Source organism: Stegodyphus dumicola, chromosome 6, assembly GCF_044657685.1.
Source record: "Stegodyphus dumicola isolate Sdum_Otavi_A_Nest chromosome 6, ASM4465768v1".
NCBI classification, from domain to species: Eukaryota; Metazoa; Arthropoda; class Arachnida; order Araneae; family Eresidae; genus Stegodyphus; species Stegodyphus dumicola.
Genome location: NC_140773.1, coordinates 51,192,410 through 51,219,606, shown reverse-complemented (window position 1 = coordinate 51,219,606; position 27,197 = coordinate 51,192,410). Strand labels below are relative to the sequence as shown.

The 27,197-nt window shown below is 33.4% G+C and overlaps 1 protein-coding gene across 6 annotated transcripts in view; it reads right to left on the bottom strand.

The window, feature by feature from the left end:
* LOC118188676 (cyclin-dependent kinase-like 1) overlaps positions 1-27,197 on the bottom strand; it is a 121,267-nt gene that overhangs the window by 22,806 nt on the left and 71,264 nt on the right. For all 6 annotated transcript variants that reach the window (XM_085818313.1, XM_085818314.1, XM_035359172.2 and 3 more), the window contains 3 exons: positions 17,789-17,879; positions 15,193-15,390; positions 101-183 (listed from right to left, as the gene is read on the bottom strand). In XM_085818313.1, the coding sequence (XP_085674439.1) occupies positions 101-183; positions 15,193-15,390; positions 17,789-17,879 (372 nt within the window). The remainder of the gene's footprint in view (positions 1-100; positions 184-15,192; positions 15,391-17,788; positions 17,880-27,197) is intronic.

Genomic DNA, 27,197 nt, shown 5'->3' with positions numbered 1-27,197 from the left:
TCAATTTTTTAAACCTCCAAATTCGTAATTCTCATAACAGTGTTGCAGTTTATGCTTATTTCTGTAAAAGCGTCAGATTTCAGTCTTTCTTATAACATACCTTTACGTCTACATCGGGTATCGTTACGCCACTGAAGAAGTCATTTTTCTTGAAAATCTGCATATGCCTTGGAATAAGTTCTCCTATATTAAAAAATAAAGATACCGAATTATAACCAACACAATAACCAACTTATTTAAAGAAATAATAAAATATTGGGTTGGCCAAAAAAAGTAATTTTGGTTTGCACAAACAGATACAGTTATGTTCGCTTTATTCTTCTGTCAATCTCATATATGTTTTTTCTTTCAAGATTTGGCAGCTGACTCTTTTAGGTTGTTTTAAAACTAAATTCTGTGTATTTCTGTTTACAACTGTTAGTTTATGGTCAGTTTTAACAGGGCGTGCAAAAATAAATATTTCCGACATATTTTACTTTTTTTCATAAAGCTAAGAAAGCGGCTGAGGCTCACAAATAAATATGTGAAATTTATAGCATTGATTCCATAACAAGACACATGTGTCTGAAATGGTTTAAAAAAAATTTCGTTCTAAAGATTTTTCACTTGAAAATGACCAACGTCCTGGTCGACCCTTTTCAGTTGATGATTTAAACCATAATTGAATCGAGTCGTCAAATAACTGTGCAAGAGCATGCAAAAGTGTTAAATGTATTACCCACAACAATTGAAGATCAACTAGAAATTGGAGGAAGAAATCAAAGAGATAAGGCCAGAATTGGCAAATCGCAAAAGAATCGTATTCCATTACGACAGTTTCAGGCCACACACAGCTTTAGCAACATGTACGAAATTATTGGAGCTTGAAAGTGATGTCACATAATATATAGCCCGACCTTACACCATAGTATTATCAACCAGAAGTCATGAAGTTACCAGAAAGATAGAAAAATGTCATCGAATAGAATGGAAAATGTTTGTCTGATTAAGATTCATTTTTTGTATAGAAAAAAGTTACTTTTATTTCACACTAAAATACCAAAATTACTTTTTTTTTTTGCCAATCTGAAAACAGATCACAGCTTTCTTCAACTATGATATCTGATGTCCCATAATTAAAGTATTGTAGATTAATGCAAATAGGAATCAAATGTTTCGAAATATCGCATAAAATTTCAAGTAATATATGATGAATTAAGTAGAAATAGCTTAAATTTGTCATTAAATATGAACAATATTATACCTCAATAATAATGCACATATCCACATCATGCAAACAATATTTCAGAAACTTTACAGAGTACTTTTATGCTGTTTATTAACATTTTCACGTGTCTCTCACAGTATTTTCTGAGTCTTTCTCTGCAAAATTACGAACATACAAAACACTGATAACTTTTTGCAATAATTAACTTAACTATCAGTTAGCCGAGGTGGATCAAGGAGTATAATCTGAAGTAATTTATGAAGCAGAGTACTAATTTTCTGAAAATAAAATTCAAATAAAGAAATTCATTGCCATAAAAAAAAGACAATTTATTTTTACAAAGAAAAAGAAGTTAAAATTTAGTGTACGTTTTTTCGACAAGCAGAGAAAAAATTCTCAGTATTATTTAGGATGATAACCAGAATTCGGAAACAAGAGCAAACTTAGTCTAAAAAATCTGGATCTAAAAAATGAAAATTAAATTTACTCTTGAGAGAGCAACTGCAACACACATTTTCCCTTCCAAAGCCCCAAAAATTTGAAACAATGCTGCTGCAAGAGTGGGATCGACTGCCACAAGGATATAGAGTACCTCACTTCCAATGGGAACTCAAAGCTATATGTTGTGAAGCTATATGACTGTTAGAGGAAACAACATTAATTTCCTTTTTCTTCTATCTTGCATCCATCGTTTTAGATCTTTCTGCGTCGATCAGTCAGATGAACTACGGCTATGGTAACATATATATTTTAAATCGCATCATTAAAAGTCTGTATTAAATATGAGTAAAATTTAGTCACAAGTTCTGGAGAGAATTGATCAAACATGGAAATTCTCTTAATGTTGAACAAAAACGTACTACAGTCGTCGGCTCTTGAACTATAACAGGAACTTCTCTTCTTCTACTTGAACACTTAGGCAATCATGAAAACAATGATCATTCTGTGATCATTGCGTGTTGCCGGATAACAGCTGACATAATACAAGGACAGTACAGAAGCGCTGGTGGGTCGGTACAGGAACCCATATTCTATGTATCGAGAGCACTGAAGTACCATAGATTCAAATACGCACGCAGCACAACATCGGAAGGGTTGAGAGGGCGAATACCACTTTAATGCGTCTCTGGCTTCTGCTGCTGCAGCATTACACTTACGCCCATAAGCACTAGTGCTAAGACGTCATCTTCAGCTATTAAGAGTATAAAAATCTAACATCGTGAAAGTTATTTTATGCATATTTGTTAAATTTCTGTCTTCTCCCTTATTTTATATCAGACTATTTTTGCTTCGATTTGAACTAAAAAAATAAACAGTATAGATTTTGCAATGCATTATTCTTACAACTCTTAAAAAGAGTGGTATTATTATTATTATTATTATTATTGTTATTATTAAGACCACACAGGTCCCATTATCATTATCATCATCATAAATATTACCGTCATCATGCTGCTTAATTCGAGTTACTATACACATCCATCTTAAAGGCAAAATCAAGAAAGTATTTCCTTCTCATAGCGAGGCAGCATGTATTAAAGAAAAGAACCATAAGCACATCCGTAATATTAAAATAAAGGCAAAGGAAAACAAAGGACGTTTCTGAGTTTTGGTGATCACAGGGAGAAAATAGTAGATGTTTCCGACTTCCTATAAATAACATTTTATATACCGTTTTATTGAGGTGCGACCTGTAGCAAGGAAGCACTTTATGGCCTTTTCTATAGTGCATTTCGTTTTCAAGGTTTATATCAATATTTAACGGAATTTTCAGAGCATTTTTTATTCTTTAGTTTTTATTTCGAACTAACGTTTCGCAGGTAATGTTGCATTCAACTGAAAATGATGCCTTTTTTTAAACTCTAATAGGAATGTTTTTCCTGCTGTTCTTAAACAATGTGTTCTAAATTAATTTAAGATCTTACAAAATTTCATCTTTTTATTTAACACACTTATATTTTTTACTGTGAATATTGTTTTAAAGAATTTTAAGAACTAGTTTCCGGTTCCAAAATGTTCAACATTCATCTCAGTAGTACTCTAAAATATTTCTTAAATTAGTAAGTGCTATTTATAAAATAACAACAATATTCAAGGTTAATTAAATTGTCGCAGATGGTTTGGTAGTTAATAAATATAATTATATCTTTTTACATAATTGGCTGTTTCGATTTGCTGCCAAATTTCTTTCGCAATTCCTAACATTCTTTTAGAATACGTTTAAATTGGGCTTCGAGAACTTATTTCAAATTTTTATTAGGCATTTTCCTACTGCTTACAGATTTTATTTCATTTTTAGGCCAACTCACCTTTTTGTTTGGTCAAGTCAAATTCTTCATTAATACATAACAACAATCTTAATCCAAATATAAACACAAGCATATGTAAGTGTGTGTATGTTTCATAGAATTATTTTCCTAAAAAAGGCCTTAAATTTAATTTTTTTTTTCAAAACTCGAAACAATTTGTTATACATTTGGCCAAGTCAGATCCTTCATCGATCCAAATCAATTTACTTTCGTATGTGTTGCAGAATAGTTTTTTATTCCATAAGAAGACCACAAGATTTTTTAATTTTTCTTTTTCGAATCCCAACACAATGTATTATACATGCTTGATATCGGTCATATCATGTATGATTAAAGCAAAAAAGACAAAAGCAAATCTAATAATGTTTCACGACTTAATCTTAAACCTTTCTGTGATTTCTAACGATTTTGCAAACCGCGCAATGAGGGTTACGGAAATCCTTCGTCAGTCTGGTAGGAAGTAAGTACAAATCAAACGCATTCCTTCAATCAGCTTTCTCTTCTCTCTACTTATTTGCAGTTATGTTTTCTAAAATGCTGTCTAATAAGTTTTCATATTTTAATTTTAAAAGCTAGTGGTTTGAAACCTCATGCCTGCGTGAAATATTCAAAAATAACTGTAAACACATACGTATTTTTTCGTCCAAATTCCGCTTTTCTGCCTCTGCTTCTTTCCTCATGTGTTTCTAACACCGTAAAACTTTATTGGCGTATTAGTATGTTGCTTATGGGTGGCTATATTGGAATTTAAATGAAAACAACTTCCGCATTGCAAAATGTTTCTCCTTTCCTTCTACTACTCGAAAACACTAAAAGTGTTAGAAGTCTCTTTTTGCAATCTTGGCGTCTGTACAGATTTTGGAAAAAGAGGGACTGACACTAACATTTTAACTGCAACATCATTCTCTCTTCTGTGGAATTTTTATTATTAGATATATCTAATAATAAAAATTCCACAGAATGAAAATGGACTAGATTACCTAACAAGTTACGATTAAATAAAATCCCCTTTATTGAAGAATTGACCACATTCTCCCTTATGTGTATACGAAACATATTAGATGTTTTTTAAACAGTATTTGCAATGGCGTTGTTGTTCATTTAATGCATTAAGCTCACGCGGCCACAACAACTTTTAAGTTATACATGTATGAGGATAAATCTGTTGCCATGCGATATATTTCTATGGCAACTATAAATTTCAACAAGAATTAGTCTGCTCACCAGTCATTTTCAGTTCAGGAAGCGATACATCTTAAGAATAATTTCCCTCGCATAAAGTTCAGACAGTGCTATAATAACTCTTAACTGCCAAGCGGAAATTAATTGAGACGCTGACACCCCGTTAAAAGCATGCTTTAGGAAAGCAGTTTATGCTATAGCAGCGCTTTTAAGCAACCAAAATAGCTCATTCGCAAGAGATTATCATTAGTCAATCAATCCGTCTGGTCTGGAAAGTGGGTTACAATTACAGGAATATTTGGTCATAAAACTTGATAACAGGTATCCAGTCCATTTTATGCTCATATTCTGAAGTAATTTTATAGCAATGACTGAAAGATAATTTGTATATTCCACATCACAGCATTAATTAGGGTTTAAAACATGCTTCTGATTTTAATATCATATTTTTCAGGAATTTAATTTAAACATTAAGGTTTTGTAACATAACTATAATTAATAAGGAGATACGATGGGACGAATCCCAAATGTTCTAAAATACAAATCCTTAAAATTTCTCAAATTTTCCGAATCGTAAACTTCTAGAATTCTTCATATAAAAATCAAAACAATTCAATTTTTTTAATTACTTAATATTAAACGTTTTCAACTATAGAGTAAAATTAAAAATCTTCCTCTGTTGGAAACAAATTAAGACATACAGTTTCTAAAGCTCCTGTATTTATTAGGAATATACTGTAAAGAAAATGTTTAATAACAAATAAACTCTAAAAATGGAGAGCTACATTCTCTCCAGAAAATGAACTGTGTGGCACTCAACTCTGCTGCGAGGTGATCTTGGTAATCTAGATCCGATGAAATTGCAGCAACCAAGTTCTCTTTTTAATGATAGCTTCTACTAAATTTCAGTAAAACTAATCTTACTGAAATGTTTAACTCTTTAATTCGATTTTGGAAGATTTTGAAACAAAAAAAAAAAAAAAAAAAATGAAAATTGGAATTTTTGATATTCGAATCGATTTCAGGATTCGAGGATAGGAATGTCCTATCCATACATAAATTAATAATATTAGCATAACTTGGTATATGTATGCCAGCCATGTCAAAGCTAAATTTAAAATTAAAACGTTGAAAGAGGTTAGATGTATCTTCAACCAATTAATAAAGTTAAAAATTGCTTACAGCATTTAACAGCGATAACATTTATAATTGCATAAATTTTAGAAGACTAATTATGCTGCTTTCGGATATAATTTTTCTTCTTGAGTTCTATATCCCGCTACAGCCCAAGGCTGCCTCTCCAGGTTTTTTTCATCTGACCCTATCTGGAGCCCCAGCTTCCCATCAGATTACCTCTATCAGTTTCAAATTTTTTTCCAGACTATCCAGCTATCTAGTAATAGTAGTAATGGAGAACGTGGGCACCATCCCTCTACCATTAAGGTTAATCGGTTCTGCCCGTCCAGCCATCTAGTGGCTGGTCTTTCTTTTCGGCGTCCCCCTCTGTTTCTGAGAGGATACGTTTTAGTAGGAAATGCATTATCATATCTATCTAATGCGAGATGCCTTTACAATTTTTACAATATCAGATTCATTTTGCTCACCAGTCCAACACGTTTTCCTTGAAGTTTTCCTTTCAAATATCAGCACAAGATCTTCTTCTGCCTTATTAAGCGTACAGCATTCGCTTCCATACAGGGCCACAGGTTTTATCAATGTCTTACATAAACTTATTTTAGTTTTTAAGCTAATTAATTTGGATTAAAATCTGGCATCATTAGATGACTCAAATATAATCGGAAAATAGTAATCAAATTTTCTACGTGATCTTCATTTTATACCCTGTCTGATTCGTTCTAGACAACTTAGTCATTATTTTTATTAATATTACTTGATTCATCGTTAAGAGCCTAAAAAAAACGGCTAATAGGTCCTTAAATAAAATTTTCTCCCTATCAAACGAGTTCATTGATCCAAATCGCAATAAAAATATGCCCCTTTTTTTCTGTTACGGAGACGCCCTCTTCCTGGAGTGGGTGAATGCTCGCTAGCGTGTAAGCGAAATAATCAGAATGCATCACGCGACGTTTATAATCAATAAACTGCTCTAACAGCGACCCACAGCACATCAGCAGTATTATTCAAAAGATCATAAACTTGGCAGAAACAGAAAGAGCGAAATAGAAACCGAGATTTAAAACAAATTACCTCCCCTTCATCCATAGCATTAAAATGTATGTTTTTGTTTTACTATCCACGTTTCTGGTTTAGTAAGAGCACGTCTTTCAGTTATATCTCTTTTCTGTGTTTTTATAAACAGCAACGAACATAATTCAGAGTTAATCGCATCTTCCTAAAGTAATTTTCCATTTATTTAATTTTAGAAAGTATTTTATCACAAGCTGCTGACCTGACAATAAATACTGACCTAATTTTGCAACCACCCCCAAAACTTTAAAGACATTATTTGCGACTTACTTAGAAAGTTCCCAAAACTAAAGCTCCCACGTTCACTTTTAAAGCTTTATTTTTTATGACTATTTTTATTTTTCTATGACTGTTTTTTTCCTTTTTTTTTTTCAGCCTTTAAAATTTTGTTTGTAAAGACATCGGCGCTTATGCATATTTCGTTTGCTCCTTAATGTTTACAGGAAAAGAATATCATTCGGATGCAATATATAATATAATAATGTGTATCATTTTTGTTATTTTCAGTGCAAAATGTTTAAATTTGGGAAATGCAACTGATAGTTATCGCAATTTGAACATCAACTCCGTATATTTCTGAGGACTTTGAAAATTATTCATTCCATTTCTTCAAATGCCCTAGTAATATTGGACTGCCGCATTCCTAACTTTTTCAAATAACTTCAAGATCATTAAAGGAACATCATCAAAGTAGTAAATATAGTATCAAACACAGGCGCAGATTTATGTAACCTGCAAAGAAGTTCGACACCAGATTCCATAAATCGCTCAGAGGTATTATTCCTTACCATCTTCTCATGACCTCTGTACATAAAATATGTAAGTCACTGGTGCCCGTTGAACAAATCACGGCAAAAATAGCGGGAACGAAAAGCGTCGCAAAGAAAACAACACAATTCTAAAACAACCTAGTATAGAACATAGTGGTTAAAAATAAAAATGTGCGGAAGCTTCGAAGTTCACAAAACATCGCTATAAAAATTAAAGCACCTACAAATTATCTCAGGATTGTTACATCTCATTCTCTGTCCTTAAAAGTTTTCAGTGAACTTTCGCCGAATGATTTGTGAGCACAAGAAGACAAATATTATTTTTTCCTTCATATTTCACATTTTCGTATTAGCTAATAAACATTCTGTCAAAGGCAAGAAGAAACTTTAAACATTCAAAGAAATTAACGTTACATGTAAAAGTTAATAGAATTTTAAACTTACATTGCTAAATATTAAAAGTCACTATTCAGTTAACCTCTTTTATAATGATATATTAACATAATACATGTCTATGATGCTATCATGATGCGATTATTTGTAGTTGCTTTATTTTTTACCATATTTAATCGGATGATATTTTAAAACTGCGAAGTTTTTGCATCGCTTTGTGTTTTGCCACGATGTTTCGGAACTACGATGTTTAATCATTGCTTTCTTTTCTTCCGCGATGTTTTTTTTACGACGACGTTTTTCCTTGCGTTCACTTAACGGCGGCTCCGTTCGCCATATTTTCACCTCTAACTGTTATTCTTACAACTTAGACAAATACTCGTACAACCAGGGTAATTCCTAACAAGTATTGGATCATCTTTAAGTACTAAAACCACGAGTAAGGCAAATACTCGTATAATCAGGGTAATTCCTAACAAGCATTGGGTCATCTTTAAGTACTAAAACCACGTATAAGTACAGTTGCGGCAGAATCGAAGAATCGTTTTACTTCAAGTTTAAATGTGATGTATATTAAGAATGCTAAAATTTTCCTCTGTATTTACCAGTTACTAGCTTTCTTATATTTTTAATTTAAGGCCAGCAAAAATATTATTTTGTAAAGTGTAGAGACATTAGGTATTTTTTCGGAAGCAGGCAAGATCAAAAATTAGCAATGCCTTCGCCGGGAATCGAACCGCGGTCCTCTGGAGTACGCGCCCAGCGTTCAGACCACCGCACTACGAAGGCGAGAGAAATACCTTATAAAAGTACTCTTTACTGAATAAATTATAATTTTTCATCGGTTTTATACATTTCCGGAGGGACTATTGATAATAATTGTTGAGTAAAAGATATACTTTAATCAGGCAACATTAAATAGGGCTGGATTGCTTCTTGAATGAACTCACTGTACAGTAGCAACAATGATAATGGTAATAATAATAATAACGATAATGATGATAACGATGAATAATACGAATACGAATATTAAGCTTAAATATGAGTTAAGTTTTCACCGCATAGAGAATCAGTTGGATAATCAGGAATATGCTGTAATTCAGCAAGAATTCGACCTTGATGCTTGAAAGAAAATGCCGTTTTCATTCGACAGCTTTGACTGCTGAAAAATGCAGCATAGCGTGATTCGGTGGCGGCTCGTAATAAGCACTGTGGAACTCCAGCACCCCTTATTCCCAGTTATTATTATTTTTAATATTTAATATAGTGTGCCCTTTAGTCTTTAATTCTTTCTTTATACTTTTGCAATATATAGTCCTTAAGTTTAATGTCAGTAGCCATCCCCCACTTTGTGAGAAAGGTACAAAAGTCTTTGGAACTGCGCGCTTCACAGTTCCAGCGACGTAGTGTTTGGCTGTTCTGCACATGCGCACACAGAAAGCAGCACGCGAGCCAGGCAGAGAGAATAGCACAGTCGGCTCTTGGCAGTGCCGAAATTCTGGCATGTTGTTGGAAACGTGATTTCTTTTTTACTCCACGCGTGTGGTACTTCTCCACAAGGTGGAACTTTATCATACGGACCATAAACAGAGTTCATGAAAATATGCAACCTTTAAAAAATTGCCTTACTGAAATTCAATCAACATCAAATGCAAAACAACAGGAATTTTAAAATATCTAAATGGTGATAATTTCAAGTTTTGGTTAGAGCATTTTTATCAGATGCCTCATGTTGAAATAATATAAAACTAAATGCAATCCAGAGAAATTAATGTGATTAAAGTTAACGAATATATAACAAATTTCAAAACTGCTATTTTAGAATTAAGAATTTCAAAGTACTGTGAGAATTTCTGAAAGACACTGATGGCAGAAGCAAAGGAAATATGTGGCTTTATAACTATGTATTGATATAATGCACAGATTTTCTTCCACTAAACACTTAGCAGCTGCTGAATTATTAAACAAAAGAAATTCTTCGCTATTTTTAGGAATGAACATTCTACAGAAGAAATAGTACTCACCACTGAAGCATATCCAATGATTGACAAAAAATAGCTTGAAACTGAGCTAAAAGTATTCTGTTGTAGGTCTGATATCCATGAATACTGCAAATTAATTGAGCTACTGAAATTTATCTTCGAAAATAATCTAGATGATGTTCTTAGTGAAATTACGAAACTGATAAAAATTCTCTTGAGGGTTCCCATGACTACATCAGAGGCAGAACGCTGCTTTTCAACATTGAAAAGAATGAAAACTTTTCTAAGAAGCACTAAAAATTCGAAAAGACTAAATGCGCTTGCATGGCTTTCAATAAAGAAACATTTCCTCAGTTGTCATCCAGAGATCAAGGAGAAAATTATTGATCTTTTCTCGCAAATTAAAACAAGAAAAATGGATTTCATTTTGAAATGAATAGACAAACATTGAGCTGTAACAATTTTGGTTAAAGTAATTCAGAAATGTTGAATTTTTTTCTTGTAAGATTTCATGAAGTTTCAAAATAATTTTTTTTATATAAATATTTGTTTCCTTTTAGACAATTTTAAAACAAAGGTTAAATTTTTTTGGAACAGCACCCCCACTAATTTTAGCCACGAGCCACCACTGGCGTAATTGATAAGGTCTCCAATCATAGGAAAATAATTTGGTACAGAATAAAATGAAATAAATCTGAAAAGATTCAGATTTTAACGGTCGTTCAAAAGAGCTCTTTTAATTTTTAATACGGTTTTTTAGTAAAGATTATCAATAGAGATGCCCAGAAGAAATAGCGAAATATTTTACATCGAAATCGAAATCGAGTGAATGGTTAGGCGGCATTTAGTAGCCTCTGCTACTTTAACCGTCTCTGTTGGAGATATGCCCTAAGGCGTTGGGAAGAATTAAAAATTAAGGTGATTTACACCGCACCGACAAAGGTGAAACAGGAACATGTGCTAATGCACGTGAGTTGGTCAAGTAGACTTACTGAGGGGGGTTCAAGCATCTGGCCGCCGTACACGCTGTGATGTATCTTCACTAGTTAAAGAAAAATGATACGTCGAGGCCAGTCACGTGGGTGGTCACCCACCCAAGTACTGACCCCGAGCTCTGCTGCTGTAAACAGGGGAACCTGTGTGTTGAAAAAGTGAAAAGAAATCGTAAACATAGTGAAATTCCCTCAAATGCATCTAAGCTGGTGATTACTCTTCACTTTCAGCAAATCTCATCAGTGTCATGGCTGCTTTGAACCCGGCAGTAAACTTCTCAGCCGTGGTTTTTCAGCGCGGATCTTCTCAACGTGCTCAACCATACTGTTCAGAAATTTTTTTATTTTAGGATCTTGGATCCAGTTTATGATATCCTTGTACTCTGTGGGTGGGTTTTCCAATTTTTTCTTTACTCTATCACTGTAGAGAGGTTTCATCTGGGTTTTACTGCTGTCTTCCTCTGTTTCGATGAATTTCGGAAAATCTGCCGGCGTAGGTATCTTAGCTGCTGGCTTCGCCTGCTGCTTCTTTGCTTCATATCGCTTCTTGTACACGGGGCAACCCCTGTATGAACTTACATGCGGTAGTGAGCAGAAGATGCACTTAGGTTTTTCTTCTGGCTTTAGAGGGAACTCTTTACTTCTATGGTGCTGTCCACACTTGCAGCATCGCTCAGGATTTGAGCAAAGATGTTGCGAATGTCCATATTCTTGACATCTATAGCATTGAATTTTTTTCGTTTTTTTGGGGCAAACTTTTCGATCTTGACATTAACACTTAACATATTGTTGAGTCCATGAATTGCACGTCCTTCCTTCGTTTTCTTCAGCTCCAACAGGAAAATCGGAAGTTTCTCGATAGCGTCTTCTCTTCGTCTGGAAAACTGCTTGACTTTACTTATCGGGAATTCCATTCTCTCCAGATCTGCCTGGATTATTTCTTCCTTCATCGTGGATGGGAGGCCCTTAAGAACAACCTTAATAGGTTTTTCGCTGAGTAACTGGAAAGTATGAAATGGTATATTTCTTTTCTGCAAAACCAGAGTTGCTTTTCTGTAATCGTCTACTGACTTTAAATTAACATATAGTAGTTTCATTTTCATATCGGCTTCGAATTCTTCACTGCAGGTATTGATGAGGATTTCATGAATTTTAGGCCAATCCACTTCGCTTTGCTGGAAAACTATTTAGGGTGGAGTTTCCTCTTTTTCGGCTCCTCCTTCTTCTTCCATACCTTCTACTTCACTTAGCTGCTCAACTCGATTTTCCGTCGTAACTTCCATTGGAGCTTCGTTTTCTGATACTTTCGTGGTTTTTTTAGGAGAAATCCATTCTTGTTCCCTGCTGTTTGTTCCTCTTTCAGTTATCTGCCCTGGATAAAATTTTTTTCGTGAATGTCTCTACATCCATCTCACCCTTAGTTCTTTTATGAAAGTAATTGCAAATTACGTCAAATCCAAATTTCGCAATCTGGTCCCGGATTTCTTCTTCAGAACATGACTTGAATTTTGGAATGCCCTCATCATTTCCCATTGATAAATCTTCTGGTGTCTGTTCATCAGTAGTTTCTCCATTCAGTGTTTGAATGTCTCTTTTTTCCTTACCAGGTTTAACATCTTTCTTCTTACTTAATTGTTCGCTTTCCGTGTCTGACATAGTTTTCGCCTTTTTCGCTTTACTTTTCTTTTCTTTGGCCATAAGGATGAAATCCTCTTTATTCAATGGATAGGTCTTGTTGGTTTTGGACGAACGCTCACTTCGGTAGTCCTCTTCATCAGAACTATCGAGTGGTGTCCTATAAAAGGACATTTTTGTTTTTCGGTTTCGCAAATCAATGACTTATTTATAGACACAAAATTTTTAACTACACATCGCAAAGGAAAAAGAATTCGTGTCTGAAATATTTTACAGGATACTAGATTCTTATATATATGCGGCTTAAGTGTTTGTCGCCGATAGTTTATTGGTTGCTTGCGTAACTGTACTAGCCAATGGTTTCTCATACATTTGGTTTTCAAATCCAAGTTCAGAATTTTCTTTTATTGTTGCCCAAACTAGATATAAAATACAATGTTGCCAATAAATGCATTTTCCTTTAAAATTATGAAATCTGTTTTTGTATTTTAAACTGAATTTTCAGCTGAACGCAAATTGTCAGGGGGAACGTGAACATTTGTTTGCATTGGCAATCATCTGTTTTAGAAATGGTTTACAACTGTAATTATATCTTTATTCCACGGAATCTGTTCACGAGGATACTTGTTATTTAGTATTCTTGCTAGAGTGGGATCAAGTATTTACACTTTGCATTTTAAACAAAAATTCCTTTTCTGCAGTAAATAAACTAATTCAGTTTGAATTAGCAGATACCTTTGCACAAATCATTTTAATTACAATTTATAATATCTAGAACAGCGGTCCTTTCGTATGACCGCCGGGCTTTCTAGTAGTATATGTTTAGACTAACATGGGAATGTTATATATCCTCTGTATATTTGAAAAGTTAAAAATACATATAACGTATGTATATAAAAATATTCAATGTTTGTAATTAGACATATCATGAACTAAATTCACTTTTATTTAAATCAATCGGGTTAAAAAGTAAAAAATAATATTCTTAAAAACCACATCTGTTACTTTTAAATTGCTCAGTTTGTTAATTTATATTAGGCAGATTAATGTGCAATAATAATATCCTACGTTTTATTTTGAATGGCAAGAGATTCGAATGAAAGGTGAAACAACGCAAAATCATGCTTCGAAACTAAGAGCTAATCATGAAAGTGATATGAATAAGAGAAGTTACATCTCTTAAGCATTATACATTTAAATACAGTCATTGCTTATATCCACATATTTTTCTAAAATGTGATATATCTTTTCGATCCGTTTATGAAAAAGGGTGTCATTTTCATTAAACTTATTTTCTCACAAAAACTTAGCTTCATAAAATGAGAAACACTGACCATTCACATCCTTTTCAGTTTCGAGAACAATACAATACAGGATTTGCTAGATTTTAGTTAAAAGAAAGTTATAAGAAAACAAACCATTCATTTTTTATTATTATGAATATCAATGAAATAAGTTATCCCAAATTTTCTTATAATGCATTTCACCTTTGATACGTGCAACCTATTGGCTGACATTTTTCCCAATCTTTAGCGTAAATTGCTAATCTGTGAATTCGAGATAAATTGCAACTTTCTAATGTCAAAACCTCTACAATTGACCGCTGCTTTAAAATCGGTTCAGGGGTAGTTGTCATAAGTAACGAATCAAGGAGGTTAAACAAAGAAATGTAAAGAGTATTTGCACCTGACAATTGCATTTTCCAAAAGCAGTTGCATGTGATTTCTGTACCATTTACTAGGATGGCATACTGTAGGAGATATTACTTAGCAATCAAATCATATGAATAGCTGCATCAGATGAAGTTAAATCTCATACTATGATAAAAATAAAACCTTTTCTGAAAACCAAAGGAGGATTAAAAAAACTTTATAACTGGTTTCATCGAGCACAGGAAGATTCCAAGAACATTTATAGCGGTAAAAATTTTTCGATACAAAGACAAACTTTAAAACATTTTTTTTCGGAAACGAAAACTAAATCTTTCTGTCACTAAACAAGTATCTTAATGTCATGATTTGTTATATTACCTCCCAGTCGTTTTTGTTTAATCACATTTGCTCGAAAAACTATCTCTTTTAGGGGAAGGATGCTTTAGGTCAAGCAACCCGATCAAAATCCAATTTGTTTCTTTTTAAATTTAACAGCAGGAAACTAAACTAAATACCTTATTATTTTTTTGACTGTCTATCTATATGCCTTTTCAAGAGACTTCTACACTTCTGCTTATCTGAAAAAGCATGGGTAGAGGGTGACATGAACAATTTTGAAAGTACTAGAAACAGCATTCGTAGTCTAAAACTAGCTTTCAAATTTAAAAAGTGTTCTGGCTCATTGTTTCTTATTAATTTTACTCATATTCATGATAAATATAAGGAGTTTAAATCATAGCATAGCATACAATGCTATAATTTATATGACCTTTAATTTTAGCCCTCTTTAAATCTGACGTCTTTGCAATATTTAGTTAAATAAATAAAAAAGCAAACGCAAAAAATGGTTCCATAAACTTACCTAGTGTTCTTCTTATGAGGTATAGTTGATCGACATCTGATTTTCCGGGCCACAGTGCTTCTCCTCGAATGAGTTCCGCAGCAACGCAACCAATAGCCCAGACATCGACAGCAGGTCCGTAATGAGTATCCCCTACTAGCAGTTCTGGTGCTCGATACCAACGGGTAGCTACGTAATCTGTGTAGTTTTCACCAGGACCTGCGGAGACATTAAAAAAAGAGAAAAATCTTCTTCATTTGTATACTTGGAATAAGAAATCGTTTCATCAGACAAGACTATTTTACGGCAAATTAAGTACAGCCTCGATTATCCTAACTGAATGTCACCAAGACGAATTCCGAAAACAGATTTGATCAGATAGTCGATTTTCATATTTAGGAAAATATTTTAAGTAATATAAATGAAAACTCAAGCGCATTCCAAACCAATAATTTTGATTCTTAACAAATATTTTCTCGCTCTGTGTAAGAATTTTGTTTCATTTTACAGCAAAATATCCGATATAAAAATATGGGAAAAACAAGACTTATTAGGGTAACAGTCAAGGCACAAAAAATCAAAAACGCATGCAGAATTTGTATTATAGTGTACTACTACGTGGTAGATTTAAACGAAATCTTAGCCAATGCGTTTATTTACTAACTGAAGATGGTAAGAAATTAAAATTAGACTCATTTTAGATAACAAACTTATTACTGGCATTTTCAAAAATTACTCAGTATCTTTTGCCATGAAATTTGATTTTGGTTGTGATTTATTTTACTTGGTATCACTTAGAAATGAATAGTCGAGCCTCCCGCAGCTGAGCGGTAAAGTCGCTAAATACCAGTACCTGGTTTCGATGGAAAAAGGACGGTTGCATGGCCGTTTTTTGTGATTTTTCCCATGTGTAGCGTAGATTACGAGCCAGATTCAAAGTCTTCCACTAAGCCATCCCTTCTTTTAGGCAAATAAACTCTCGAGTGCTTTGCAATAATCAAATAAACCTAAAACCTAAAGAGGCGAATATTCGCGTCCATGGATATTGTGTTATTTTTAATTTGGAACAATGTGAAATATCATTAGTTTACATTGCTATGATGTCATTGAATCCGGATGTTGATGTGGAGATAAGTATTTAATAATATTGGAAATTGCAATTGGAAAGAGTTGTAATTCAATTCGAATATAAACTCCGAACATCGTTTCTTGCTACAGATTAACAAAGACATGTTTATTTATCGAAAGCTGCCCGCAGCCGCTTCTGAAACCATTACCCAAGCAGAAAGCTTGCTTTATTTTACTATGGCAAAGAACTCGAAGGCTATCTGCCTAAAAAGAAGGATGCCTTCGTGAAAGATTTTCTAAAGGAAACTGGGTTCTATACACGTTACACATGGGGAAAAGCGCCTATGCACCACGCCCATTATCCGAGAATCGAAACCCGGACCGCCGTACTGCTCAACGACTTTATCGCTCGGCGGCTAATGGGTGCATTAAAGGAGAAAAAAAAGGCACTTCTACGACTTTACAAAAAAACCGCTTCGAAAATGCGTGTCAGGGAAAACTCCTAGAAACTGTCAGTTTGGTAAATTAGTTTTAAAAATGCCAAAACATGAATAATTGTCTTATTTAAGATCTTTTTTAATTAGTGTTATATATATATACAGCCAACTACTACGAAAATAAAAGCCTCATAAAAACTTTTATGAACACGCAGTATAGAAACCGAATGAAAACATATATAATTCTTTGTTAGTCACTGTTCAACGTAGCACTATAAATGCCATTTCGAAAACCGAAAATGTTAAATTCACATTTCAGAAAAAATACCGTTATTACAGATGAAAAAGCCATAATTACCCACCTATGAGGTGATATTGTAGGTGCTTCCAAATTCTGATAGTATAAACATTTTATCCATTCAGGATAGAATTCTATTTCTTTAAGCTACTGGCAAAATTTTCTCTAATCTCCCCTTTAGAACCGAAAATGTTATCCACATGTTTTTATAAAGAGCTGGGGCTGAAAGCTTTTGTTAATCCACCAGCCATAATAATCTGTAATTTGTCTTTCATGCTCGTCAACAAAATGTGTCAAGCAATTTTTGAAAAAATAAGCAATGCATGATCAATTTTATCATTATTTTACTTTTATTAATTTATCTAGCTAGTAATTTTCTATTGAAGTTTAAAGTGTTAGTGTAATAAATAGAAGATGTTTTAATGTCATTCATCATATAGCTGAGCTTTAAAATAATCATTTATGGTTCATCTATTTAATAAATTTATAAAATTCCCTATTTATTATCCCCATGCTTAATTATTGAACGAGATATTGAAATAACTTTTAAGAAAATGTTATGGAAGATACTTTGAAAATTTCACAACTTACAGTGAAATAACAAGTTAAACAATTTCACTTTTTCTTGAGAAATTTTCAAAAAGAAACAGTTTTTTAACGGCATATTACATTGTATCATTAAACATTTGTGAAAAAGGAGCTGCAGTTATACGTTAATTACATTAAATTTCATACAGAAAAATGAATAAAAACACAGAGTAATATACATAAAACGGATATGTAGACTTTTGTTAGAGAACATTAACACACTCACTGAGATTTCTCGCAAAACCAAAATCACACAGCTTGACTATTCCTTCCTTTGTCAAAAGGATATTTTCAGGTTTCACATCACGATGGATACACTGAAATAAAAGTTATAAGAAAAGTTTCAGATCCGTTTCATACAGAATTCACATTATTCGTACATAATTTACACATTTCAATAAGTAAAAATATTTGTATAAAATCATGTGCAGGATTTTAATCAATATAATCCGTGTTTACTTAATATAAACGTTTCATGTGAAAACTTCATATATACACATTTCCTCCTTGCAAGAAAATCCGTCATTTGATATGTTTGAATACATATGCGCTACGTAAAATATGGTCTTTTTCAGGTAAATATTTTATTGTCACACTGTTTGCAGTTATGTTGATTTTTCAGTTACTTTTCGAACAATCAGAAATACACCTAGTGTATTCATATTTTCATTTCGAAAGTAAACTTTATTTGTATTATCATCAATTATCTAAAATATGGAGTTTTCTCGAATTAAAGAGTAGAACATTTTTGTCATAATCGGGAATTTCGGATAGCAAAATATGGCAACATTTCTCACACAGTTTAGCATTTGGCGAATCGCGACGTTTTCAAACAAAAAAGAAACAAAATGATGTATCCCTGAGTTTTGTTTTTCTAGATCTAGTTAATATAACATCATTTCTTGATAAATTCTCTGGAACTCATTAATAACAGGTTTGTAATTAATAAATTAAAGTTAATGTAATAGTAATTTGTAATAATAATTAAAATTCCTAATCTTTGTACCTTAATGGCATGGGTATTCAATCAAAGCATACTATCCTCCATAACGTTTTAAGAATAATTTTATTTAAAAAATTGGTGTGTGCACCACGTGATTTATTTAAGATATTAATCGTATTAAATTATACGTTCTTTTCTTGCATTTCGTTTAAAATTATTTCCTCGAATTTCATTAGAGGTATATTTCTCGTTCAATTAATTAAGTTCTCATTTCGCGGCAGGGGAAAAATATATATATAAACTCAAAATATCTTCGTTAAGAATTGAAAGGTATAGAAAAATATAAAACACCAAATACAAAAATCAGCGTTAATTTACAAAATTTTCACAGGACTAGTTTCGATGGTTTTACCGAACCATCATCTTCAGCTGCAAAACCGCAAATGAACAAGATAGGAAATAATGTTTAGATAAGATAAGAAAGCTTGGACAAGAATAAGCAAGTGGCGCCATCTGTTGGCGAAACCAGAACTAAAACATAATTTCGCTAAAAGCCGAAGGCAAATTTGGATTGGAATTAGGATCGTTAACTAGAACAGAAAGATTTTTATGAATGTGAAATGCCTCTAGAAAATCCAGTTCTCCAATGGAAGATGTTTTTTGAATAATTTTGGCAGCAGAAAAATTCAAAGTGTGATTTTCGGACCAACAATGTTGAGCAACAGAAGACTTCTGTGTTTCCTTTTTTCTAACATATGCCTCATGTTCTTTGACGCGAAATTTTAAGGCTCTCTTAGTTTGGCCAATGTAAATTAAACCGCACTGGCAAGGAATCCTATAAATACCCCAGGAATTCATATCCGGAATGGGGTCCTTGAGTATAGAAGTTGGAATTTTATTGATGGGAGAGTAAACAACCCGAAAGTTAAATTTCTGCAAAATATGTGCAACTTTATAGCTAATTGATGGAAAGAAGGGAATGACAACAGAATTTTTATAATCTCCTAAAATAAGAGTGTGGCTTTTAGTGTGTTGAGATGAGAATTTTTTAACTGCTTGATTAATAATGTTGGGTGAAAAGCCCCTGTCAATAGCTATTGCTTTTAAATAATTTAGTTCTTCATCAAGGGCTAGTTTGGAGGAGCAAACTTGAAGAGCACGGAAAACATAGGAATAAAATGAAGCTAACTTTTGTTTAGTCGGATGACATGATTTAAAGTGTGGTGGAAGGCAAACCGATGAAGGTTTACGGTAAACTGTAGTACTGAAGTTGGATGTGTTACGTGTGACCAGAATGTCGAGAAACGGAAGAGAATTGCAAGTCTCAAGTTCAAAAGTGAACTGAATAGCAGGATCAATAGAATTCATTGTTGAAAGAACTCTATTTAAATCATCTTTATTACCTTCAAACAGGGTAAAAGTATCGTCTACGTAGCGGAACCATGCCGGGAAGTTTAAAGTTTCAAACAATTTTGATTCATAATAATGCATGTAGATATCAGCCAGGATGGGACTGAGGGGGCTTGTGCACATTTTGTTTTCCAAAATAAATATTACAAGCAAACTGAGGGATTAGCCATGGGAAGCCCCCTCAGTCTCATCCTGGCTGATATCTACATGCATTATTATGAATCAAAATTGTTTGAAACTTTAAACTTCCCGGCATGGTTCCGCTACGTAGACGATACTTTTACCCTGTTTGAAGGTAATAAAGATGATTTAAATAGAGTTCTTTCAACAATGAATTCTATTGATCCTGCTATTCAGTTCACTTTTGAACTTGAGACTTGCAATTCTCTTCCGTTTCTCGACATTCTGGTCACACGTAACACATCCAACTTCAGTACTACAGTTTACCGTAAACCTTCATCGGTTTGCCTTCCACCACACTTTAAATCATGTCATCCGACTAAACAAAAGTTAGCTTCATTTTATTCCTATGTTTTCCGTGCTCTTCAAGTTTGCTCCTCCAAACTAGCCCTTGATGAAGAACTAAATTATTTAAAAGCAATAGCTATTGACAGGGGCTTTTCACCCAACATTATTAATCAAGCAGTTAAAAAATTCTCATCTCAACACACTAAAAGCCACACTCTTATTTTAGGAGATTATAAAAATTCTGTTGTCATTCCCTTCTTTCCATCAATTAGCTATAAAGTTGCACATATTTTGCAGAAATTTAACTTTCGGGTTGTTTACTCTCCCATCAATAAAATTCCAACTTCTATACTCAAGGACCCCATTCCGGATATGAATTCCTGAGGTATTTATAGGATTCCTTGCCAGTGCGGTTTAATTTACATTGGCCAAACTAAGAGAGCCTTAAAATTTCGCGTCAAAGAACATGAGGCATATGTTAGAAAAAAGGAAACACAGAAGTCTTCTGTTGCTCAACATTGTTGGTCCGAAAATCACACTTTGAATTTTTCTGCTGCCAAAATTATTCAAAAAACATCTTCCATTGGAGAACTGGATTTTCTAGAGGCATTTCACATTCATAAAAATCTTTCTGTTCTAGTTAACGATCCTAATTCCAATCCAAATTTGCCTTCGGCTTTTAGAGAAATTATGTTTTAGTTCTGTTTTCGCCAACAGATGGCGCCACTTGCTTATTCTTGTCCAGGCTTTCTTATCTTATCTAAACATTATTTCCTATCTTGTTCATTTGCGGTTTTGCAGCTGAAGATGATGGTTCGGTAAAACCATCGAAACTTGTCCTGTGAAAATTTTGTAAATTAACGCTGATTTTTGTTGTTTGACTTCTGAATTAGTATTTATTCGGCGTGTTATTGTGTCTTAATCACCAAATACACTTTAAACAATTTTAAAAATAAATTACAGTTTCTACGCAAAAAAAAAAAAAAAAAAAAAAATTCAGCCAGCAGGCAAGAAAACAGGTGCACAAAATTAAAAGTGTCTTTTTAATCCCACTCGGCAAAATGACACTGAATATGCAGAAAGACTTAATTCACTATTCTGATAAGTTTCAAATGTAAACAAACATGGCTACTCTGGTAAAAAAAAATTAGGCTTAACAGCACTTAACCACCTTTTAAACTGTTTATAATTCTACAACTATTGCCTGCAAATTAACTAAAAGTATAAACACTGAAGAGGAAGATAAGAAAAACATAATTCAATCATTTTTAAAGCAAAAACTGCACAATTTACCAACATATAAGAATAAAAAAAACTTAGCTCACTGAGCCGAGAAACAGAGTGGGTATATATATATACAATTTATATGTATGTATATATATATATACTAAGAAGCCCGGCGGTCATACGAAATGACCGCTGTTCTAGATATTATAAATTGTAATTAAAATGATTTGCGCTCGGCTCAGTGAGCTAAGTTTTTTTATGCTTATATGTTGGTAAATTCAAACTGAATTACCCAGGGCAGGCGGCGAGGACGCCTCTTTGCTTATTGCCCCATGGGGTTTCCTTTTTCTACTTGCTTAATTGCTTAAAGTAGAGTTCAATAAAGGAAACCACTGGCGGTGCATTTCTTAAGAGCCACAGCTAGCTCAATAAAGAAAGGTGATTTAAATAATAAAATGTTAATTCACATGTCAAAGATCTTTTCGTACACAACATTTCTTGTGTATATCTTTCCATTAGTTTTAAGCTCGCCTTGCAGAGGGTCATCAATTATTTTTCATTTTACGTTCGTTCTTTCACGAACTCTTGAACAGGCAACATAAAGTTGACCATGTCCAAATGCAGGCTCAGGTAAAAAAATACCAACACGCTTAAGCGTTTGGCCCTGAGACTTATGGATGGTCATAGGAAAGAAAAGTTTTACAGGAAATTGTCACGTCTCAATTGAAACGGCAACCTTGTGCCGTGGCAACTTCACCCCATTGGCTAGTACAGTTACGCAAGCAACCAATAAACTATCGGCGACAAACAGACACTTAAGCCGCATATATATATATGGAGTAACATCATCTCCTCCGAAACGGCTGGCTCCCGGACTTAGCGAATCACACCTTTGGATTCCGCAGGTCCGTGGCACGCCATTTTGACCATTCGCGTTTTCGTGGGACTTTAATTTTAAAAACTACTTTTTCCCTACATTTTCCACTTTCTTTCTTGGGTTTTCCCTATTAGAGGGATTTGGCTATGCGCCAAATTCTTTCTTCTTGAATCTCTACGGAACGGCGCCGAGTTGAAAATCGAGACGCGTATCTTCGGATTCAAAAAAATTCTCCGAATCCATCAATACCGTTCTCATCTTCGTACGACATTAATGGATTGAGATATTAATTAAAAACTGCGGAAACGTTGTTTACGCACTCATTTTTCCGAGTGGCAATAATAAACTATCGGCGACACACACTTTAGCCGCTTATATATATAAAGATATTGTAACACAACTACGTTCTATAGCAGTCCTATATACAAAATTTCAAGGCTACTCGTTTTTGAGTTACGCGACATACATACATACGTACATACGTAAGTACATACAGACGCTAAGAAAAAAATATCTTCTGAATGGATTGTAAATAATTCCTTTGGGAAAAAAAGAGTCCTTTATTCTGTCCTTATGTACAGATGTTCCGAAAAAACAACGTTGTATTGCAACTGATAGCAGTCAAAACGGATATTTTCGTTGAAATACGGTCCCCGGAATTTTTCGTGATTACAATACTTCCTTGGCTTCGTACAAGTAAGTAATTAAGTATTATGTATACTTTCTTTGTGCAAAGAATTTCTGTGCTTAAACGTTAAAACATTTTTCTACAAATTTTTGTTATATATCTCAAATTATTTCGTGTTATTGAAATATGTTCATTCATATATTCTACGGTATATTTTGTGTTATCAAAATTACTTCATGTTATCGAAATATGTCCATTCATATATTCTACGGTATATTTTGCAAAGAAAGCAGTAATTTTATTTGAAATTGCATGTCTAAAAGTTAAAATTTCAAAATTACATTTCATAACTCTAATAGATGAATAATCACCAACTATGGCAATGAAATAATTGTAAAAAGGAAATTCCGTGACCAATTCTTCTTTAATGTCGCATTCTTCTTTAATTCTTCTTTAATGTTAATTCTTCTTTAATGTTGCTCGAACAAGAAGACAGATACTTTAAACCTAAATATAACTTTCGGAAAGGAAACAGCCCCTCCCTAACGTATCTTTCTTTAATCAACGAATCGATGTCTCTCCTTTTCTGACGCAGTTGCATAAAGCTTCGGACTATGAGAAATCTTCTGATTTATAGTTTCTCAGGAGGGTAATATATTACTGCTTGACCAGGGAAAAACGTCCTTTATTTAAGGATTCCTCTTACAACCACTAATAAATGGTCGAGAATGATTTCTTTCAGTTAATTTCTATGAGTTAAAATTTCATACGATACCTAATATAAGATATTCTGAATGTAACACTCTAGTGAAAGAGCAGGGATTTTAGTATTTTTTGTACTGTCTTTATAGTTTACAGAATGATTCGAGTATTTAAAGTATTCTGTTAAATTATTTTTTTCTTATAATTATTCTTTAGTTAATTTTCTTGGTCTATCGTTCGAACATTTACTCCATATCTGCTCCCATACTGCCAACAGTGAAATAAACAGAAACGAAAAATGAACTTTTAGGTATTTTGATTGGTTGCATGTCTACTGCCTTTTGAACCGCAAATGTAAGTCTTCTAAAAGAATTATCTACTAAATAACGACACAGTAAAATTTTTATACTGATCAGACAATGCAAAAGGCAACAAATGCTTTCAAAATACTGTAAAATTGCACGATGTTCTTTTGATAGATAGGGGGGACTAGGAAAAATAGGATAATTAAAAGGAGTTTGACAACTTCAAAATTGGCAGCATTATATTTCAGTAGTTAAGGAGCTTGAAAAGAGAAATAGGGGGGAACTATATTGGAAGCAGCTTGAGAAACTGTTATATGAGATATGACAACTTTATTCTAGGAAAAAAAGACTTTCCGCTGGGTTACTTCAGAAAGATGGTGTTGTTCTGGATTACTTATCAAAAGTTGTTGGAAAAACCACCACTATGAGAGCCAAATATAACAAAGTACAAAGAGTGTTTTTCGGGAAAAGAAAGAAAGAAAGAAACTGGTCAGTAGAACAGTAAATGAATATGCTCTGCACAAACGAATCTAGATACTAAATGAGGTAATATGTTGCACAAGGATCAAATGAAAGATACATTCAAAAAGTCCTAATCTCTATAAAATACGGAAGAGATTTGAGCGAAACTAATGAAATATAGGATGCAAATTAATAAAGTCGCAGAATATTTCAGGTGAGGATTTTGAATGTTTGAGGAATATTACTTTTGGCAGTGCAGAGTGCAGTTTATTTTGTATTGCCTAACTCGACCACTCAATATTCTGGAATTAGCCATTTTGCTAGCCTAGATTAAAATGCACCATTTAAGATTTGAACCAACTTAAATAAGCAAATTTGTGTAGTCTCCTGTTACGAGACTTCTAAATTACAAACTCAACTTTATGTTATCTTACAATCCAAGAGATTTGTTTTTACGCAGAAGTGGCGCCCGAACCAGAAGTTAATGGATGATATTTCGTCGCCAACATGATTTAATGACTGGGTTCCCTTCTCTCCAGTCTCCTTTTAAATGTGCGTGGAAGGGAAATGCAAGGTTTTTCTTCTTCCTTACTATGTATCTTCGTAGCGTAACAAGAAAGCACGTCCTCCTAGCGATCAGAGGATTTAGAATGTGAGTTTCGTTGAGGAAATAGCTGAATATTTTTCTTTCCTGCTTCAAAATACCAAATGACTCAACAAAAGTATCAACAAATAATTCGTCACATTTAATAAATTTAACATAGTAAGCTTCTCTTATTGGTCAAAGTTATACCAGCAAAAAACGTAATGGTTCAAAAAGAGTGTCAAAACCCTCTAAAAGCTATCAAGGAAGATAAAGTACTTGGAATACTTCGAATCCTAATTTAGCTGAAGTCAATATTTTAATTACATTTATCACCGGTGGATATCCTGTACTTTAAAAGAGTGAAGAATCAAAAATTGCTGCAAAACATGTGCTTCGAAATTCTATGAACAGTACAGTAAGTTCAGAAAAAAAAAAAGAGTTTAAAAGAAGTGTCGGGAATTAGGGTCTATTAATGCAAAAGAAACGTTAGGAAATTCGTATTGTAATAATACAGAAAGCTTTAAAAACGATTATGGAAAAAGGATTTCATAGAAAATAGTGATTTTTGACTAAATTTTGGCGATAATTTAATATACATAATATTGTTATTATTTAAACGCACAAGGCAAGGGAGTAAATAAGCATATTCTTACACATTAGATCCCATATACGTTTTGTTTTTCTTTACATAATCACAAGAAATTGATTAAAAGGCTCTCTTTTAATAACTTCTCTCGGTACTGCTTTTCTAAGTTCCCTCAAAATATAGTAGAACTCTCTTACAGCGAGCACTGATTTAACGAAAACCTGGATATAGCAAGGATATAGGAAATACTTTGTTGGTTTACAATTTTAAGTCTATGGGGACAAAGCTCACTTTTAAAGAGTAAATCCCGGCTATAGCGAGCAACAGTTTTGTGACTCAGCTCTCCAAAAATCGATTGACAGCTTTAGACTGTTCTAAGATGGCTGGCGGTGACAAAAAGAAACTATTAGTTATTGGCAAGTTCAAAAACCCTAGGTGTTTTAAGCATATAAAAGAGCTTCCTGTTCATTACGACCACAAGCAAGAAAGCGTAGATGACATCGGATATTTTCACGGAATTAATTTCAAAACTGGAGAGAGAATGATGAAAGTTAGAAGCGTAAAATTCTCCTTTCAGTTGGCAATTGTAAAGCGCATTCCAAAATCGTTCGACTTACAAACATCAAGAATAAATTTTTACCACTGAATTTCATGGTAAAAATATTCTAAGTGTTTTCCAGCCTATGGACCAAGGGTTCATCAGAAGTTTTAAATCAAACTTCCTGAAGCACTTAATTTTGATGCTTCTCGATAGAATAGAAAAAAATGAGAACAATATGAAACGCTAATGTGAAAGTACAAGAAGCGATATGTTTAATGAACGATGCATGGGAAAACATTATATCAACATACATTACCAAATGCTTCCGTGCGGATGGATTGGAAATTTTTCAAGAAGGGTAAATAAATGAGGAAGAAGAAGTAGACAATTTGGAAAATTTGGACATGAGCAGAGAAGAATTTGAAAATTATGTATCTGTTGACGCTGATGCTATCACGTCCGAGATACCTGATCCCGAGATTTTGTAGCTGAAATTCAGACTAAAGCAGATGAAAAAAGTATTGAAAGCGACGGTGATAACGACGAATGGGAAGAATTTCAAGCTGAAACGCCTCAATATAACTCGACATAACAATGAGTATGCAGACAACATAACATTGAGTGCGCAGAAGAACTTCAAACATTGTTTGAAGCCAGGGGTGCAAATGACGAGGTTTTTCGGGTCATGTGTATTCTCCGAACAACAACACGTGAAAGATACAATAAGACTGTTCAAAGCAAATTAACCAACTTCTTTGTACTGTACAAAAATACAAAATTAGTGTATATAATATAGAATCTATGCAGGAATTTTTATGATTTTATCACGAACCCGTATTATACTAACATTCGGTTCTAACGAGCAAATATCCCGGTCCCTTCGCTCTCGTTATAAGCGAT